We start from the raw sequence: 20,078 nt of genomic DNA, 5'->3' as shown, positions 1-20,078 counted from the left end.
TTATGCTAGGGTTAGGACCGAGAACCAGTTCCATTTTTTAAAAAGGTACTGGAACCGAATGATTTTCATGACCTTCGGTGCCGTTAATTGTTTTCTATTACAGTTTCCTGCATTGCAATTCGGTGGGGCCTCAGCAACCAGTGGAGCCAGATTCTCTAACAAATGACTCCTAAAAGCGAGTCCTTTTGAATCTTCACCTCAAAACATACAAGGCAACCATTGGGGCCCAATTCCTGAATAAATGACAACTAAGAGCTGGTTCTTTTGAATCTACACTGCAAATCTTACAGTGTTCCCTGTCGAATGAATGACACTTATCAGACGGTTCTTAGTGAATCAAAAACTTACTGAACTGCAAGTCATATATTTTGCCATGTCTAACTCATGAAATTTGTAAGTGGTGGTATTTTATAAAAACTCAAATAATCTCAAATAAAAAGTCTTGCATGAATCTGTTCTGTAGCAACTTGATAACAGACTAGTGAGGGCAGGAAAAACATTAAGAATTCTTATTTACTAATATATGTTTCCTCAAAAGTACTAAACGAATCATGAATGAAACCGTTAAGGAACCAGAATCATTAAGAGGAATCGGAATCAGTACCGGAATCATTAAATTTCGGTAATCTAAAATCATTAGATTCCCATCCCTACAGGATGCAGTAAGCACTACGTTAGAGCACTATGCTCAAGCCATTGTTACCAGGTTGTACACTTATAAGCTTGTGAGATATGCATACTTGAGTTCTACAGGAACAGGTAAACAATGTCGCAGACCATGAATGGGAAGGAGATAGATCGGAGACTGTGTGATTGCATGTGTCATGGGTAAGAAGCAGTGTTGGCTGGGCCGTGAAGTATGGAGAGATGGGTCAGTAGACACTGTGTTGGACGTGTGTGCTTGTCAAGGTTAGACGGGCTCACCACTGCAGTGTGCTCATTGTTCCAGCCCACCCCTCCGTCATGCTGCAGTCCTCCTCTTCCCTCAAGAAAAACAACCCTATCTCCCACATGCACACTTTTTCTTGTGTTTAACACAGATGTGTGGGGTTGCCATGTCACCCTGCCATTGTACAGCCAGTGTAATGTTGTGCGACGAGTTGTAGCCATTCATTCCTTAGGCTACAGGAAACAGGAGATCCCATAGTCTGGAGTAAGTTGTAATTTACAACATGTTTCTCCTCTCTGTCGTCCTCTGGCACCCACCCAATCTCTACTGTCAGTGTCTCTCTGATGAAGGGACGAGGAAGGGGTGTTGTGTGCTTTCTGGTTTGGTCTACTCTAGAGAGGATGTTGCAGATTGAAAACATTAGAAATACATGCATGAATAACAGCCATTCTCTTCACAATAAGTGTCTGCTTTTTTAGGCTCTGTATGTGTGATAACCATCAGCACTGTGCTTGCCCTGGATTCACAGACTTGCACGCACTCACACACACACACACACACACACACACACACACACACACACACGTACGTACAAGCTGCTCAGCAGTAGCCTGTTTGTTGAACACTGTGTGTGACAAATTTAGTTGAGTGAGTGTGTATGTGAGGAGACCTCAGTGTGTCCTTTTTACATCCACTGAGCTTTTTTTTATTTTTTATGATGGTATCTATTATCTGTGCATCAAAAATGGAGCTAAAAGCAAAGATTCTTGTGATGTCTTCAGAATAAGAGTGTCTTTATAAGGCATGTGCTTGTGTGTTTCCTACAGAAGGTGGTGGATGACAACAGTATTGGGCGGAAATCCAGCCCTGCCCCCTGCCCTCCCAATAGCAAGCTGTCTGATAATGTCCTGGAGAAAAAGGTTCTGTCCAAGGTAATACACTTCTTTACATAAACACACAAGCACAGAACGGCGTCTCTATCTATACATCATCCTCCCTCTCTTCCTTGTACAGTCACCAGCAGGAAACATCTCAGTCAGACCCTGTTTATTCCTGGTATTAACATCCGTTTCAGGGAATCTGATCACAAGTGGACTGGGCTAAATGCAGGTGATAACAGGTTCTAAAGTTTTGTGATCAGATCACTCAAACCACATTTGGAGGAATTCAGTAACGCATGTAACCACATCATATTTGTTGTGTAAATGCTAATCAATCCTGAAGCGTCCCGGACATTTACAAAGGGCCGCCTACTCACCTGTCAATCCACTACTGAGCTTAAACAAGGGTTTCAGCTTTTCAACAAAAGTGTTTTTAAAACATAAAAATGGTCAAATCGGAAAATACTGGAAAAAATAATTTGCGTTGGGGGAAAAAAGCATCTGCTAAATGAATAAATGTAAACATTAAAGTGAAAGAGTGTGGGTGGGTTTCTGGCTTTTTGATTGTTAATGTAAAAGCCGGGTTAAGCATCTTGGGGGGGGAAGTATATGGCCCTGTCTCTGGTAATATGATTCAAAGTCGTCAGCTAAGACAAATTGTCATTTACACGTGGTATTAACATGTGTCTCCTGTGACCAATTATAATCAAAATTTTCAAGAGGAGGGTCTCTGATTTCATGACTACAGTCTATGTAATTTGAACTGCATGCAAATTAAAAAAGCACAGAATAGTCGCCGTACTGTTGCTTTAAAATATAGTCCGCTTGAATTTTTAATCTTTGTGCAAACAACGATTTGAGTGAAATTCTCTGTTATTTTAGTTGAATATTTGTATTAAAAACTTAAGACGAACTTAAAGGACTAGTTCACCCAAAATTCACTTATCCCAGACATGTATGACTGTCTTTCTTCAGCAGAACACAAATTAAGATTTTTAGAAAAATGTTGAAGCTCTGTAGGTCAAAAAGGCATATTTAGGCAGCATACAAGTAATCCACACGACTCCAGTTGATCATATAATGTCTTCTGAAGCAAATCGATTGGTTTGTGTAAAAAATAAATCAATAATGTAAACTTTAACTTTATAAACGAACATTATGCGAGAGTTATTTCATTTCAGACAGCATCCCAGCGCTGGCCGGAAGCAACAATTTAAAGTTAAAAATAATTTTAATTATCGCTTTGTTTCTTGAAATGAACTAACTCTTGCAAGATGTTTGTTCCTCTGTTGTATACAAAGCACGGTCTTCCGACTTCTTGCGTGAAGAAGTTCTCACTGATGCGTCTCGACTGCTGGCAGTAAGCGATTTTGTTTTAAGTTAATAAAGTTTGAATTATCAATTTATTTTTTACACAAACCTATTGATTTGCTTCAGAAGACATTAATTGATCGACTGGAGTCATGTGGATTACTTGTATGCTGCCTAAATATGCCTTTTTGGACAGTCAAATATTCAGCAGCCTGATGGCACCCGTTTACTTACATTTATAAGGACCCACAAAGCTTCAACATTTTTCTAAAAATCTTAATTTGTGTTCTGCTGAAGAAAGACAGTCATACATATCTGGGATGGCATCAGTTTAAATGAATAATGAGAATTTTCATTTTTGGGTGAACTATTCCTTTAAGTTTGTCTTAAAGGGGACCTATTATGCAAAATTCACTTTTACATGGTGTTTGAACGTAAATGTGAGTCGGCAGTGTGTGTACACAACCACCCTACAATGTTAAAAGTCCACCCACTCCTCTTTCTTATATTTCTATTAATCAAAAACAGTGTCTCAAAATGATCGTTTTTCGTTTCTAAAGTGACGTCACTTTAGAGCAGGCCATGCCCATGACTGGTGACGGACTCCACCCTATTTTCATAGATCCTCCCCCGAGTGATCTACACACAGTCTGCCATTTTTTTCCACGCTGGAGCAGCTACGGTGAGAAGAATAATGTCTCAGCTTCGTAAGCGTCATAAGTGTTCTGTTGTTGGCTGTTAAAGTGAACATAAGAGTCTTCATATACTCCCAGCATCAGAGCCACTGAAGACGCAGTGGACAAGTTTTGTTTTTGAAGCAAATTGTTTTGAATACAAAAATTCATTTGTTTGTTTAAATCATTTTACACCGGACTGCTTTGTGAATGAGGATCAATATTGTGAAGGTTGCACGGGAAAGGACGAGTCGGGAAGCTCAGACACCGTCAAAGTAAGGCTTTTATTTTCTGCCCTCTGCACAGCCTGTACACTTTCTCAAGTATTTTCCTGGGTTCACTCAGATAGCTTCACCAATAACAAAAACTCTCCATAAACATCTTAAAAGACATGCAGCTTTTTGACATTCAGGACACACGCCAACACTGGACTGACGTGTCGTTCTCTCTCTGCTACTGACAGTGTCGTGGCTGTTTATATGCCGCTCTCCCCAGCTCACTGGAATTAGAGACAGGTGTTAGACATAATTTAGCTCCTAACACCTTACCACTTTCTCTCTCTCCGGACGGGTGCTCGACCATGCCCCCGCTGCCACAAATATCAAATATTTGATTCTCAAGTATGGATCAGTACCAACTGTTCGTGTTCCAGCTTTAGTATCAAACTTTATATTTTGTTAATGTTTGCAAATCGCCTTTCCGAATGTGCTTGTTAGCTGCTAATGCAGCTAAAGTTACTATTGTCTCTGATTGTATTCACGGAGAACAGAGCTATGTCATTATTTTTACACTTACTGTCTGAAATAATAATAGGGGGCGGGGAGCAGCAGCTCATTTGCATTTAAAGAGACACACATGAAAACAGCGTGTTTTGATTCCACCCAAAAAGAGCCATTTACAACATGGTATAATAAATGATCCGTGGGGTATTTTGAGCTGAAACTTCACAGACACATTCTGGGGACACCTGAGACTTATATTACATCTTGTAAAAATGGCAATAATAGGTCTCCTTTAAGTTGATTTAATACAGGTATTCAACTAAAATTTCACTCAAATAGTTGTTTACGCAAAGATTAAAATTCAAGCGGACTATATTTTAGAGCAACAGTGCGGCGACTATTCTGTGCTTTTTTTTTTTTTACTTACATGCAGTTACAATGACATAGATTGCAGTCATGAAATCAGAGACCCTCCCCTTGAGAATTTAGATTATAAGTGGTCACAGGAGATGCATGTTAATACCACGTGTAAATGGCAATCTGTCTCGGCTGATCACTTTGAATCGGATAACTAGAGACGAATGTTCATACCTGCTGTAAACAGGGTCAAATACTCCCCACCTCCCAAGATGCTTAACCCAGCCTTTACATTTACACAACAATCAAAAAGCCAGAAACCCACCCACACTCTTTCATTAAATACATTATTTCTCTTTTCCTCTTCATTAATGTCTCTTCTCCTCAGTACGCTACTTGTCAGCTTGTGCTCTGCGGCTGCTGATTAATGAGCTCTTCTCATGAATACATGACATTACAGCAGGATGTTTGTATTGCTCTTAGTTTACTCTGCTTCAGGCATCCTCTCTCCCCTTAACAAGTTTGTCTCTGTGTGTTTGTACATTTGTATGTAATTTTTGCCATGTGACTACTCCTGTGCAAAACACTAAACACTGTGATAATCTGTGTGTAATAAGGCCTCAAAGAACTTGTGTATTATTCATGCACAAATGTGTGGAGATGTGTATTTTAATGCAGCTCAAACAGTCAATTTCATATTCAAACGCCCTTAATGTGCTTCATTAATATTGATGCACACTTGTGTGTTTGTGTACAGGGCAACTCTCAGTCTTCACTGGTGTTCAATCGACTGTTTCCTGATATCAAAGAGGAACCAGGACACAGCCCCATCATCCACCCGAGGTACGGCCCATTTTTCCCAGCATTCCCTTTAGAGTTGATCTACCCCTCTATCTGTGTCTAAACTCAGAGAATTAAGAATTATAACAGCAACAGGCATGAATGTGTGAATTAGAAAAAAAAAACGCCCTTTGAAGCACAAGTCATCCCTTGCAATTTGTGCTTGTGGGCATGAATGATGCCTCAAATCGTGTGCTTGGTTGAGGAGAGGTATGCTTTTACTTTAAGCAATTAGATTAAAAAATTTTGCCCGGCAGATGATAAAACTGAAAAAAATCCCATGAACTTACATTGAAGGAAAGGCCCATAAGAGCCATATCTAGGCATGATAATAGAGAATTGGTGTGGGCTCTTTTGACTAACCAGTAAGCAACATCCTAGCAACCACACAGCAACTACCTGGTAACCAACCACAAAGTCCTAGCTTTGTGCTGCTGGTGAGTTTTACACGTTTACTTACACTGAGTTTACTTACGTTTTTTCAGAAAATGTAAAAACAGTGTACCCATGGAAAACCTGGAAATATCAGGGAGTTTTTAATGGGGATTTCCAGACCTTGAAAAGTCATAGAAATTAATGAAATCTTAAAAAGTAATGGAAATTTCTGGCATGAATATAATTTTTTCTAGATATACTCTGCTGTAAAATATTTAATTGACCAGAAATTGCTCTTCGTGGATGCGATTTCTCTCAATAAAATTATTTAAAAAAATAACTTTTATCTAGTAATCCGATTGACTGACAAAATCATGGAAAAGTAATGGAAATATCATGAAAATTAATCCGTCAAAAAGTGTGGGAACCCTGTAAAAATCTATTTAAGATGTATTATTTCAAACCTTGTTGGAAAATAAAAACAGTTGACCTGAAAGCTCGAGTTAATCGATAAGAAAAAAGAACACAGGCTTGACCCCATTTGTTTTTAGAAATGTTACTCTATTCCCAGTCTCATTTGATTATTGCAATTAGCTCCGTAGTGCATTATTATCTACTCAGACTATTTGACTATTGTCTAGTCAAAAGCTCTTTGAGAGAAACTGTTATTGCTGGATTTTTCAGTTATGTTGTATGTGTAAAGCTGCGGCACCAATCTGAGAGTGTTTCTTGTATTTGCAGTTACTATCTGTACACATACGATAAGATGGTGGCCCCAAACGTGTCTCTGCACAAGGAAGGGGAGGTGAGCCATCAGGTTCTGGGGGCCCTGCTCAAACAACACTACAGCAGGAGAACACTCGCCAACGACAGCCAGCCCGCCATAGGTCAGTACTTAAAATTTACTCAGCCATAAATAAATCTGTACGCTTTAAACCTTTTTTAGTAGTAAATGAATGACTCGAAGCAACAACATGCATACATTCACAATATGTGCATATAAACACGCAAGAATGACACTCTTTTAGAGGTCAGAGGTTCAGGGACATGTATGTGCTTGACACACACACAGAGGGTGAGGGTCTGGAGAGAGAGTCTTGATAATGATTAATACAACTCAGGTTTTATAGTTGCCAGTAGAATGAGAATATGAAAAGAGGCCACTGTCCCTGTATGTATCAGATCGCTGTGGAGCAGAGTGCTGGGGGAGGGGTCTCTAGACTTCACTGCAGCACACCACAACCCCCCCCCCCCCCCGCACTATGTCTCTCTCTCTTCTCTCTGTCTGTGCTTCACTCTGTTAATACACTCCTCATCCTCTCTCTGCCTCTTTCCTCTTTCTTTTCCCTTTTGCTATTTTTGCTTGCCCCTGCCTCTTCATTTCTTTTGCTTTCCTCCTTGTACCCATTGTCCATCCTAGTTCCCTCTGCCTCTCTTCATCTGTCTCTCTCATTCTGCATCTGACTGATTTGTGTGTGTTTGAGTGTGACAGGCAGGCCTGAGTCACAGTAGAGGCTAGCAGCAGAGTGAGGCTGTTTTTTTTTTTTCGCTCCGCAGTGCCAGACCTGCAGCCTGCCTGTCCTACATTTAAATGAGCTCTGCCTCTCTCTTTCTCTCTCTCTCTCTCTCTCTCTCTCTCTCTCTCTCTCTCTCTCTCTCTCTCTCTCTCTCTCTCTCAGTCCCTCTGGACTCTCGTATTGCTCATCTAAACACACATGCTAGGCTGCTGCTGTTTTGCCTGCGGTCCGGGCGATTTGTATGTGGTGTGTGTGTGTAAGACCGTTGCAACTCTCTGCATGTATGAGTGTGCATATGTTTCCCCTCCTTACATAAGGATGAAAAGCGTAAGAATTTAACAATTCTGGTTCAAATTGCTCTTAATGATACTGGTTCCCTAATGATTCTGTTAACAGTTCATTTAGATGAAGAGTTATTTGGAAATAAGTAATGCAATTCTTGCATTTACTGCTCTCAGTACAGACTTTTTATTCAGCACTGAGGGAGCATAAATGCAATCCAATAATTGGTACTAACTATATAGAGAAAAATACTAAACCAAATGTTAACATATTAAAACATTTTTTGTATAAAACACCACTTAGTACAACAAAAGTGGTAATTACACGTCATATGAAAAACACTGATTTCAGTCTCACAAGCCTTAAGTCCCCATGAAGTGCCTTGACGAGCACAGTTTTCTTTGGTCTGTTGACATTTCCTATTGAAACATGAAGTTGGGGGTGGGACATGTCGAACGGCTCGTGCCTTTATTAACCATAGTCAGTAGGATTTAGTTTAGCTACAAACACACACCCTTTTCACTGTGCCAGGGTTTCCGCCAAAAACAATACTGTTTTTTGACTGTTAAAATGTCCCAGTATCCTACAAATTAAAAGATTGTCAAAATATTAACACAAAGCATCAGCAACCCCTTTTGTTGATGCCACAAGAGTACAGCGTAAATCCATCCCAATGATGACAGCACTTCCCTGCCACGGAGGTTTAAACTTTTCCGTCAGCTTGCAAAGTCCTAATGCATAACTATAGCGGGTTGTATCCAGCACACTGGGAAAAGCAGCCTGCGTTATTCCCATCTCACATGCCCGCAGTGAGAAGTTTCTCACTTCAGAATCGCAATAAAACAGCCCTGCGTTGCCGTCTTCTGGAGAAGGACACCAGGCTTATGTGCATCTCAAGTTAGAGAGAAACGCTGCACACATTTGACTTCACATTGGCAGCAAAACGCTTCTGTGCTATGTAAAATCGGAGAAATATCGTCAAAAATAAAGAGCAAGAAATTAGCCAAGGAGAGAAATTATGACATAACCTAACAATTTTTGTTATTTGAAGAATTCTTTGTGATCGAAAAGATATGTGGCACATTGCAGTCTAGCTTTTTGCTTTGCCCTATGTTTTCGTTTTGAATGGTTTTTTGATTTTGTTTGTTTTAACTAGATGCTAATTCCATGACTGCCCTTTTTATGTATGGAAAAGCAGCTATAATGAACAAACGTTTCTTGTTAATTTGACTTGATTGTGTCATTATATCGCATATAATGCATAGTCCATTGTGTTACAGCGAAAAATAAATACCGAAATGACCAGATTTTCCCCCAAATTTTTCCAGTAAACGTTATAATACCCTGACACGTTAGCCGGCACCAACATTTCTTAGGGGATACTCTGCACCGTGCAGCTTATTGTACCCGGTCTTCAGCTGGGGAAAATAAGGAGCAATCTCAATACCGAATCCAACTGGTTTTCCACTGACTTGAGAACCGAACGATGATCCAACTGACCTCGTTACTACATAACAGCCCATCTTTCTATCATATATATGTATGTATGTGTAATATATTTGAATATATTTATATATGTTTCTATGTATTATAAGTCTTGTTTTAGTATGTTCTGCCCACATCTACGATAGAATGCATGCTCGAGAACCACTTATGTAACAGAAAGTCATGAAAGTCATTTGGTTCTGGTATTTTTTTTTTTTATGTAAGCAGTTCTGAGTAAAAATCAGTACTCTGTTCCCAGCCTCATCCTTATGTTCCTTAGCGGCATGTTAAAAAATACTGTAGATCGATGAGTATTTCTCCTCTCATTTCTTCACTGGCTGTTCCAGCGCTTCCCATCCACACTGACCTTCAAAGAGAGACACCCACAGAGAATTAGTCACACAGACTTTCAGCACATGACAGAGATAAGGTGTGTGTGTGCGTGAGAGTATGAAGGCTTTAACTCTCTTCCTCCCTCTCCCTCAGATCTTCCCGCATCTCCTTCCTCCGTCGCAGAGGAGGCCAAATCCCAACATGCGGGCGACGCGTATGAGCGCAGCCAACCTCCTCCGCCAGTCACCATGGAGACCAGCCCGGGTGGCAAGGAGCATGCCCCCGATCCCACGGTGGGCAGTGATGGTATGGAGGACAACAAAGACAGGATCATGCTGGAGATTGTTCAGATGTACCGTCGGCAGCAACAAAAACTCAACTCCACCCTTCAGAAACAGCTGCAGCTGGAGATGGTGAGACAGCCATATTAGATGCATCCTCCTTCCCTGAGATACTCTGAAACTTTGTTCCAAATCCTAATGACTTGCCCCGCTGTCTACTATCTACATAGGCAGCTCCCTTCTTAAGCAGCATCCTGAAGTTAATGGAAATGCCTGATTTGAGACACACTAGATAGGCAGCAACTCAGTTAACGGTCACTAATTTGCACCACACAAATAGAGCTTCTCTCATGAAGACCACAAGAGACTCAACACTCACAGTTGATTACAATAGTTTGACATTAGCATGTTGTTAAGCTAACAGTGTGGTAGTCTATTAAGCATAAATAATACATAATGCACAATAATTTTTGGTGGAATATTTTATTTTTAATTAGATGAAAACATTTTTTATTGAAACTTTTCAGTAATTACATTAAGTACATTAAAAAAATGTATGTATATAAGCTAACAAAGGTGATACGTTAATGAACACAGATAATACATGTATGAAATGAAATTGTTTGTTTTTAATTAGGACTTTTTTAATACTTTTAAGTAATTCATAAAATATACTTATCAATATTTCCCTTTACTCTGTCCATCATCTTAGATAAAACATTTCACTGAGTTTGTCGTAGTACATACTGGGATTGGCTTATCTGCAAAGATCATGCCTTAGATTTTGGCCAATAGAAGGCATCATTTTGCTGCCTACTATTTACAACAGGATTTGTGTCGGGAACACATCTGTGATGTCTAAAAATGCTTGTCTGGTAGGCTGCTCACTAAGGTTTGGAACAGAGCCAGAGAGATGGACTATTTGTCTATCTGAAAGCCTCGAGTCTAGTGCTGTGGAGAGCGAGAAAGACCTGGTTATAGTGAGAGTGAAGGTGAAGGCCAGAGCAGAATAGAATATGTCAACAGTTGTCACACATTGTTTGACGCATGTCTTGATGTGCGTGCGTGCAGGAGCTGGAGGCAGTGCGCGGAGGCGAAGCGGCCAGGCTGAGGGAGTTGTCTGCAGAGCAGCTGGAGCTGCAGAATGAGCTGGAGGCTGTGCACACTGAGCATGCTCAGAGACTGGGGGAGGTGCGGCAGGAGCAGAGGCAGCTGGAACACAGACTGGAGCAGCTCAGGCAGCAGAGCTGTGCCTGCCAACCAAAAGAACAGGAGGCACAATACAACGTACAGGTACATGCATGGACCAGAGCAGGATGGCATAACAGTGTGATACCACGGCACAATACATTTTTATGGTCAATTATTCCTGTACTATGTGCATCACCGCAGCTCATCTCTGTGTGGGAGTGATTCAGTAGCTGGAAAAATAAAACACACGCACAGTGAGATGGAGAAGCAGTGTCTGGCTGATTTGCACACTGGTCCTGATGTCTGGGTTTCAACTGCTCACAATCATTTAGTGCAGTGTTTCTCAAATTTTTCAGATCAAGTACCCTGTCTGATCAAATCAGACCAGTTAAGTTCCACCTAGCACGCAAGAGGTCTATTCGGCCCCACACTATTGACATAAGAGCAGTGGCACTAGAGTGTTTTGATTACACACTTGACTCTATACAAAAACTGCAGATGGATCAAAAATTTAGAAATAGAAAATGAAAAATGACAATTTAAATGAAATTTGTGTACTATTGTAATACAGTCACCATTACAAATTTACACAGGCGAACCACAGTGGCTGTATGTGTACCACAGTTTGAAAAATACTGATTTAGAGTATGTGTCCTGTGTAGACCTGGTATTAAAGGAATGTTTCGGGTTCAATACGAGCACAATCAACAGCTTTTCTGGCATAATGTTGATTACCATAAAAAATTATTTAAACTTGTCCCTCGTTTATTTACATAAAAAGAAAAAAGAAAGAAAGAAAAAACTACAGGTTACAGTGAGGCACTTAATATGGAAGTGAATGGGGCCAGTCCACTAACATTTAAATGCATGCTGTTTCAAAAATATCAAATCATGTTAACGCGTATACTGTTATGTCTTGTAGCTTTACGTTTGAAACAGTCTGTATATTAATGTTTATGGATTAGCCCCATTCACTTCCATTGTAAGTATCTTGCAAAAGAGTGATTTAACTTAACTTGTTCCCCGGTATATTCGTGGTACATCGCTAATTACATGTGTAAATAGGGCCCAAGGCATTTTACGATCTAATCACTCAATTACTTTCAGAGGTGGTCAGGAATGCATATGCCCACATCACATTCTCAGTGTAAAGGTCCAGGTATACTTCGTTTTTGCTTGTTCCGGATGGCCTCGCGCCTGGTTGACCATGTTGCCTGTATGAGTATACTCTTCTGACTGCGAGCGAATATGTAAGCGTTTGATGCGTGACCACTGCACCTTCTTTGTGATACTCTTTTAGTAGAGTCTGTGGCCAGCACATGTGCCGACGATGCGCACAGATGATGACCGCATCCGCGAGTCAAGAAAATCTGGCTGGCGCACGGTCAGGCCACGCGGACTGGATTATGATGAAATTACATCACTTAAAGCCAAAGTATACTTTGGCCTTAAGTGCAAATGTGTCCTAATGCATCTCAGACGACAGGGCCAGAAGGACTGCCAACTCAAGTAATCATTCCAAAACAAGGGTTTTAAACTTTGCTGGCTAGGTGCAGAAAACAACTGTTCTGTCTTGCCTGACCACTGGTGATTGGATAGTCCTACACAGATGGTAATACCAGGTGTAAACGGTCTATATGTGTGATGATATAGAGCTGGATTGTTCCCCAGACGTTGTCACTGAGACTAGCTCCACAAGTTCAGATTGTCCACCTGTTTTTCTTTCGTTTCCTGTCTGCTAGTGTGTCCCTCACATTTGGGGGTTGTGTGTGGTTGTGTGTCACTGTCTCTAACTCCTCTCTTTCCTTGTCTAGCTCTGTGAGCTGCGCTGCCGTCTCGAGCGTGCTGAGACGGAACGTCAGGAACTGCAAGAGGAGCTGTGCAGAGAGCGGGAGGCCAGAGAAAAGTTGGAGCTCATGATCTCGCAGCTTCAACAGCAGATGGCTCAGTCTGGCACCAAGGGGAGTCGAGGCAGTAGCCCTGCCCAGCCCCCGACCCCCTCCGTCAGCCCCCAATCCCAGCATTCCCCCTCCTCTCCGGCCCCTGAGGTAACCTCCAGCTAAACTCCTCCACCGGCCCCCTCCGCTCACACTTCCACGCCTGTAGCCTAGGAACACACTAGCCCACTCCCTGCAGAGTCCCAGACAAACACAAATCAACCTTCTCCAGAAAAGAGGAGCCCTCCCATAACTGTTACCCTTCATGTCTCACCACCACACAAAAGACTGAATGTTTGTCTTTAAAATTACTTTTTTTTTTTTTTTTTTTTTTTTTTTGTCGTCTTACCCTCGACCAGTCATTAAGCATTTGTTTGGGTGCTCATGTTTGTTTTAATTTATAGTCGCGCTGAGAAGATAATGGGACACGGAGGAGGAGGTGCTTGTTTTCAAGACTCTTTGCCTCCTGTGGTGTGGGACAGTGTGCTGCTGACCTCAGAACTGCAGTCGAGGACTTTCCGTCTCCCAGCCCTGTAAAAACGGGCCGACTCCACAGGAAATGAAGCTGACACTTATTCTAATACAACCTGTCACTCTGAACCCTAGGAGGCCCAACGACAAGAGGCCAATGCCCTGCACTAGCCGCAGCAAGAAACCACTTGGATGTTTACCTTTTTATTTGAGTGTTTCATTACTGCTGAAGAAAATGGCTCAATACAAAAACAAATCTGTAAAACAAGTCAGAATATGTTCATGAAAGTGACTCAAAAACATACAAGCTGGAAGACACAGCACCCCTTACTAAGGTCCCCTGGTTTAAGCTCATAATCCTCCCCCTTTTTTTTTTTTTTTTTTTAACCTCCCTCCCTTCCTCTTGAACTACCCGCAGTTTGTCTTTGCAGTCTGGTGTTGATTATATGTTTCCTGTCTGTACCGCTGACCCTGTACAGGCTGGTATATGACAAACAGCTCACTTCATTCCTATGAGATGCTGTAAGCAAAGACTCGCGTTCACCCTCTGCTGGAGAATATTCAACGACGGAACATCTGCATTTGTGTAAACAGGGTTTCAGGGTACAGTGCAGTTCACCTCACCTTCATGTTTCTGTTCAAAGGGATCTCCAAACATTGGAAGGGTTCCTGTAGCAAAGCGAACTCATGGACGAAGTTTCTCTAACATTACAAGACTAAGTTGTTGAAGACCCTGGATTCTGTGTGCCATTTAAATATGACATACATCCAGCTCTGAATCAATGCCATATGTTGCAACATAGCACACAGTAGACCTTACATTCATTATTTACTCACCCTCATGTTGTTCCAAACCTCATGTTATTCCAAACCTGTATGACTTTCTTCCATGTAGCATGTTACACAAAATGACAGCATCAGTCATCATTCACTTTCTTTCTATGGAACGTGAATGGTGACTGAAGCTAACATATGGCCTAACATCTTCTTTTGCTTTCCACAGAAGAAAGTCATACTGGTTTGGAACAACATGAGGGTGAGCAAATTTTCTATTTTGTGAGCTATCCCTTTAAATCAGACTCCAAGAACTGCAATTACAAGACCCACAGTCTTTGATCTGAAATGCTGACTTCCAGGTTGAGCGAACAGACTTTTGTTTTGGGTGTTTTGCCTGACTTTTATTTTTACCCCCCCCTCTTCATTCCATGGTGTCATTATTCTGGATGACCGAACAAACAGGTCTGATAGAGAGAAGGAAAACAGAGAGGAGAGGCCAGAGGAGGGACGTTACATGTTAGCTCCTAGTCACTGGGGTAGACGGGCTGGCTTTGTCTCTGTAGAATGGGGCTGCTGCCTTTGATGCCCAGGGGCCGCATGCCACTCTGCCATTCCTGTGCCCACCCATACAGAGAGTGAAGATAGATGGGTAGAAAAAGAGACAGAGTGACAGACATAGGAAGGGATGTGTTTTTGCCAGTAGAGCTGTTATATATTTCTTTCTCTTTTTTTTTTTTTTTTTTTGCCTATGGGCTCATTGAGTGTGTAAAAATAATGGACAGAATTATAGTCAATCAAAAACCTTCTTTCATGTTGTACATAAAACAGTTCATATATAACATTCCACTGTGCACAACTCATATATTTCAGTATCAGCCAAGCCGCAGCTGTTTTCTGCTAACGTCCACAGTGTCAAACCTCTTGAACGTGAAGAGGAAAAAACACCCTGTCTGATGTGAATACATCCAGCATTGAAGAATTGAAAACAAATTTGTCCGTAATTAAGGACTATACTGTAAATGAGTGCTCTGTTATTGTTAAACATTTTCTTGGAATTATTCAGAAATTATTTAATGTATTATTAACTAATAAAGATTTATATACACTTTGTACATATAGTAGTGTTTAATATATTCACTAAATTTTTATGAATAACATTCAAAGCTTTCTAATGATCACATTTGGATGGGTGTAGCCCATGCTCTGTTGTTTAATTTTGCCTAAAGGACTCAAGAGTGATTGTTGATATGGTTTAAGGTGAAGTAGGGGAGTGGGATGCATGGTGCTCACAACCCCTACTCCACTCCAAGTGGGACAGGAGAAGTGAAGCATACTGTCCAGAGCCTCAGCGTCTCCCTTCAGTGGGTCTGTTTGTGTGGAGCCCACTGAGATTGATGACCTGATGATATTTTGGTGGCGTCCAGCTTTTCCTCTTCCCCAGTAAGCGTGATGTGTGGCCATTCAATATATTAAAAACAATATTTAAAGAAAAAAATACTTCTTACAAAGAAGGGAGTGAATAAATGCATGTATTGTTAGCTATATTGTTATGCTAAAACAGATTCATTATTGCTAAAATGTAGAAGTGCTTTTTTTATTCTCTCACACAAATACAAGCTTTTAAAAATATGTCTCCATATTGTCTAAAACAAAGTGTGGAAATGATACAAAGTGTGCTCGAGAGCCTAATACAGATGCTAGAGACTTTTGATATGCGAGACCGTGTGTCAATGGCAAATGAGGTGTTTATATATATATATATATATATATATATATATATATATATATATATATATATGATTTCATATGCAGTTCTTTCTTTTCTCTTCAAAAATCAAGAGATTGTAGCATTTGTTTTGGCACAGTAATGAAATGCATTACTACAGTGTGTCAACTACAATTTCTGTACAATCAGTGTTAGGTTTCTTTTTTTCACCACAGATACCTCTGTAGCAGCCGATTTCAATGCTGTTTTTGATAGTTTTTGGGTAATAAAATGTATTTCTGAAGCTTTCTAGAGTATACCTTTTCATTTTTAACAATTCTATGAAACATGTAAATTGCATTTTATACACATGGGGGCGCTGTATATCTTCTATGTAGAATGCCATGTTAAATGTGAAAAATGGGCATAGGTCTACAGTACCGTTTAGACTCTTAAAAACACGACAAACCTGTTTTTTAGCTTTTGCATTGTTGAGCAAATGAATACAGATAACATTGTACATATTTGAAAGGTGTGAAATATGTTGACAATCTGATGTGTATAGGCCTGATATGATATAATTACCTAAATTTGACCTTAAAATTAAAAATGTAAAAATTTTCCAGCAAGGCTACCATGTAATTCGCTTTATAGAAAAGAACATCCCAGATTTACTGGGGATAATACATACCATGGCTCGCTTGAGCTGATTCTGTAATTTTAATGCTGAAAAGAATACAAAAATAGAGCTTTTTAATAATGGTTGTAGTACATGAATGACTACCTGCCAGCACAGCATGTGTCCATATGATCCTGTGTCATAATCTTCGATTACTTCTTTTCTAATGTGTAACTGAGACATTATTATTATTATTATTTTTTTTTTTTGAATGACACACAACACTGTTATAAAGATGTAAACTTTTGTAAAAGACAAATATATTTTAAGTTGCTATTTTGAAATATGAAATGCAGTGGATGTGTGTATCATTGCATAATATGTTGCCAATCCTACAGTGTGATGAAATGTTTTTGGTCTTGCATGAAAATAAGACATTGCTCTCCTACCTCATGTTGTGATATAAGATGTTTTTAAAGCAAATGGCACATCTCAAACTGTATATCATCATACTAGTTCAATTCATGTACATGCTTTTAGCTAATACCTCAGTTGTATCTAGTGATTTTTATTTTTTTTTCTCCCTAATTTCAGACATCGTAAATATACCTTGTATAGGCAATGAACTTGGATTAAATTCAAGTAAAGTACTGTAGTGTCAAAGCTGCTGTGTCATTGTGCTTTTTGTATTTTATGTAGCATTTTATGTTATTTGGTTAGCCAGGTGCAATACTCTGAGAACAACCAAAGCTGTCTGGTGTTCATGAAAATAGAAAAGACACGAAGCAGAACACCATCAGGGCTCAAATAAATATATTTAAATCAATTTAAGAAAAACTTAATTTTCCATCATCACAAGAATCACGTTTATTCTGGTCAAGCATTTAAGTGTTTAACTTGAATGTGGCCATTGGTTTTGTCTTTTTGTTGTCCATAATTCCACCCTTCAGCCTCATATGTAAAACAAAAAGACCAGGAACAAAACCCGTCTGTAATGGAATCGCTGTTCTTGGCATTCCATGCAAAAGAGTGGACGCACAGAGCCATAGCTACAGAGAAGCTGTTGAGGAAACACAACCAAACGACATTCATTTGCAGGTGTGCATGCATCTCTGTCGGAATCAAGGGGAGGATGGTCATCAGAATCAGAAAAGATGCCCACGTGCTGATGAACGTAAACATAATTTGCCTTAAACACACCGAACAAGTCTGTTGAGTTCCCTTTGTGGAATATAGAAACAACTGTATCCTCCATTTCTCACACGGAGAGTATGAGTAAAGAACGATGCAGGTGACTGTCAGTACTAATGCATTGAATAGCTGAGCACTCTGAGGACTGCTGAACAGGCGGCAATGGTTCTTCTCATCTCCAACTAGTAAAGAAACATCAAGGAACCAGAAAACATAAACAGCTGCAAGGATCCAAATGAGACACACTCCCACAGTGTAAGTCAAACTTTTTGTCCAGGGCTTGTGTGCTGAGTTTGGTGATAATGTCCAAATGTTATCCAGACCTACAAGGAGAAACACCGGCCAGTGGAGAACGCCGTAGATGAAACAAGTTATTTGGGTCAGGAGGCATATGTGGTACCCGGTGAGCCGCCAGCCTGCGATATTGACATCTTCCAAATGGAATATGGCTGTGAGAACACAACCCAGGAGTGTATCAATCAGTGCCAAGGAAATGCAGAAAAATCCTGAGAAGGACCGAATCATATAGTGCCGCTGTATCACAACTACCATCCAATTCAGCACACTCTTCAACCACAATTCAAGCAGAAGTGATGGGATTAAGTTGTCCATGGTAAGGCATAATCCAAAGTCAAAATCACAACCCACACAAGACAAGACTTTGTTGAAAGTGGCAAACAAGTACTCACTGAATAGGTTTAAACCGGCTGTCAGTAGACACACCCTGCTGAGTGGTGAAGGACAGCCCATGTGTTATTAGCCTACATTTATCTCTATAGTTTCATTATAAGTAAAGCATATATGTACATTCTTGGTTTCCAGAATGGCAACCAAGCTAAATTTAAAATAAATAGGTTTAGGGTTAGGGTTTAGTCAAAACTGCTTCTAAGAAAGATGATCATGAATATGCAGTCTATAATGTTTCCTATGATAGTCTACGTGATTCTGACTTCTCAAAAATCTATAAAGGAAAATTAAAATTGGAATATAAAAAAGAGTAACCAGCATATTTTTATGATTTACAAAGACAACTTGTCTTTGCATGATGCTACAATATTTGCAAAAAGCTGTTTATTTCAACTGTGTACTTTTACTTCCTTAGATGTTAAGGACTGAAATGATTATTATTCTGTTAAAGGGGTCAAATCAATTTATATAATTTACATTTTTTCCCTAAGGTCCACTTATAATATTAGTCAAGCTTTCTTTCGCCAAAAACGCAATTTAGTTGACCATTTTCCACCCTCTCCTTGATCAATCAAGGGCTGATATCAAGAGAAATCAAATTGTGAGAAAGAGCAAAACATATAACTTTCAGAACTCACAACATTCTCTCTGGTCCAAAAAGACCATTTATTGAAACTGAGCTGCAAAAAGGTTCTCTTGTCAGACAGAAGAAAAATTTACATTAAACTGCCCACATTTACATCTCAATGACGCTTATGGGGTGTTCTGCAACTTGACCTGCCTAGTCATGGTGAGTTCATAGGAGTAGGATACCTTACAACTATTCCTAAACAACCAAAAGGAGAATTATTCCAAAACAAAAGAATAAATAATGTTAATAGTAAAATGTAAGGAAGTCTGTCAAATCTTGTGTAGCGCCAGCATATCCATCCAAACTAGGATTTTCAACCAGGATTATTTAAAAAAAATTGTCTAAATGTGGTTAATGTATTCTATATTTTGGTCGAAATAAAAAATACCTTGGTTGCCTCTGTTTTGGTGAGTCTAACAATAATATACAATTGATTCTAACAAAATGCAACACTAGAAACATTTTCAACGACCAAAACTGGCAGTTTTAGTCACTGGAAATATTTTAATGTGAATGTTCTCTGTGCAGTGACAGATGCCATGATGTGTTCAAGATTAGTGTCCTTTGTCCCGTTGTCACTCCATATTTATTGTTTATAGGTAGTCGTGTGTTTCAGAGAATTTACAGTCTATTTTGATCAACAACATTATATACTGTATACAGCAAACACTGAGATATTACACACACAGTATATATGTTGAGTTTCTCATTCAACTTTAGGGACGGCAAGGAGGAGGCGGGAACCAGCTGAACAGTCAACATAAAGTCTCGCTCTCTCTCTCTCTCTCAATTTTTAAATTTCAATTTTAAAGTACTTTATTGGCATGATTGTGTTTGCATACAATATTGCCAAAGCATTAATACACAAAACAGATAATGACAAGACAAATAATAATAATAAAACAGTAACAAATAACAATAA

The 20,078-nt window shown here is 39.8% G+C and overlaps 2 protein-coding genes across 3 annotated transcripts in view; one reads left to right on the top strand and one right to left on the bottom strand.

Annotated features, from left to right (window-relative positions):
- LOC127441277 (ski-like protein) overlaps positions 1 to 15,433 on the top strand; it is a 43,851-nt gene extending 28,418 nt beyond the window's left edge. Inside the window, exons 2-7 of one of the 2 annotated variants that reach the window (XM_051698491.1) lie at positions 1,717 to 1,821; positions 5,592 to 5,677; positions 6,791 to 6,936; positions 9,820 to 10,079; positions 11,019 to 11,240; positions 12,953 to 15,433. In XM_051698491.1, coding sequence (XP_051554451.1) covers positions 1,717 to 1,821; positions 5,592 to 5,677; positions 6,791 to 6,936; positions 9,820 to 10,079; positions 11,019 to 11,240; positions 12,953 to 13,201 — 1,068 coding nt within the window. In that variant the 3' untranslated portion in view covers positions 13,202 to 15,433. Of the gene's footprint in view, positions 1 to 1,716; positions 1,822 to 5,591; positions 5,678 to 6,790; positions 6,937 to 9,819; positions 10,080 to 10,177; positions 10,997 to 11,018; positions 11,241 to 12,952 lie in introns of those variants that run through there. The other variant, XM_051698492.1, reaches the window with a different exon arrangement.
- Positions 15,434 to 17,443: 2,010 nt separating this feature from the next.
- On the bottom strand, positions 17,444 to 18,526 carry LOC127441289 (probable G-protein coupled receptor 160). Its single transcript, XM_051698512.1, has one exon. It carries the CDS (start codon positions 18,448 to 18,450, stop codon positions 17,524 to 17,526), a length of 927 nt encoding a protein of 308 aa, XP_051554472.1. The 5' UTR covers positions 18,451 to 18,526; the 3' UTR covers positions 17,444 to 17,523.
- Between the last annotated feature and the right edge of the window lie 1,552 nt (positions 18,527 to 20,078).

Source organism: Myxocyprinus asiaticus, chromosome 5, assembly GCF_019703515.2.
Source record: "Myxocyprinus asiaticus isolate MX2 ecotype Aquarium Trade chromosome 5, UBuf_Myxa_2, whole genome shotgun sequence".
In the NCBI taxonomy this organism is placed as follows: Eukaryota; Metazoa; Chordata; class Actinopteri; order Cypriniformes; family Catostomidae; genus Myxocyprinus; species Myxocyprinus asiaticus.
The sequence above is the reverse complement of the archived record's forward strand: the minus strand, read 5'-3'. Positions and strand labels throughout refer to the sequence as shown.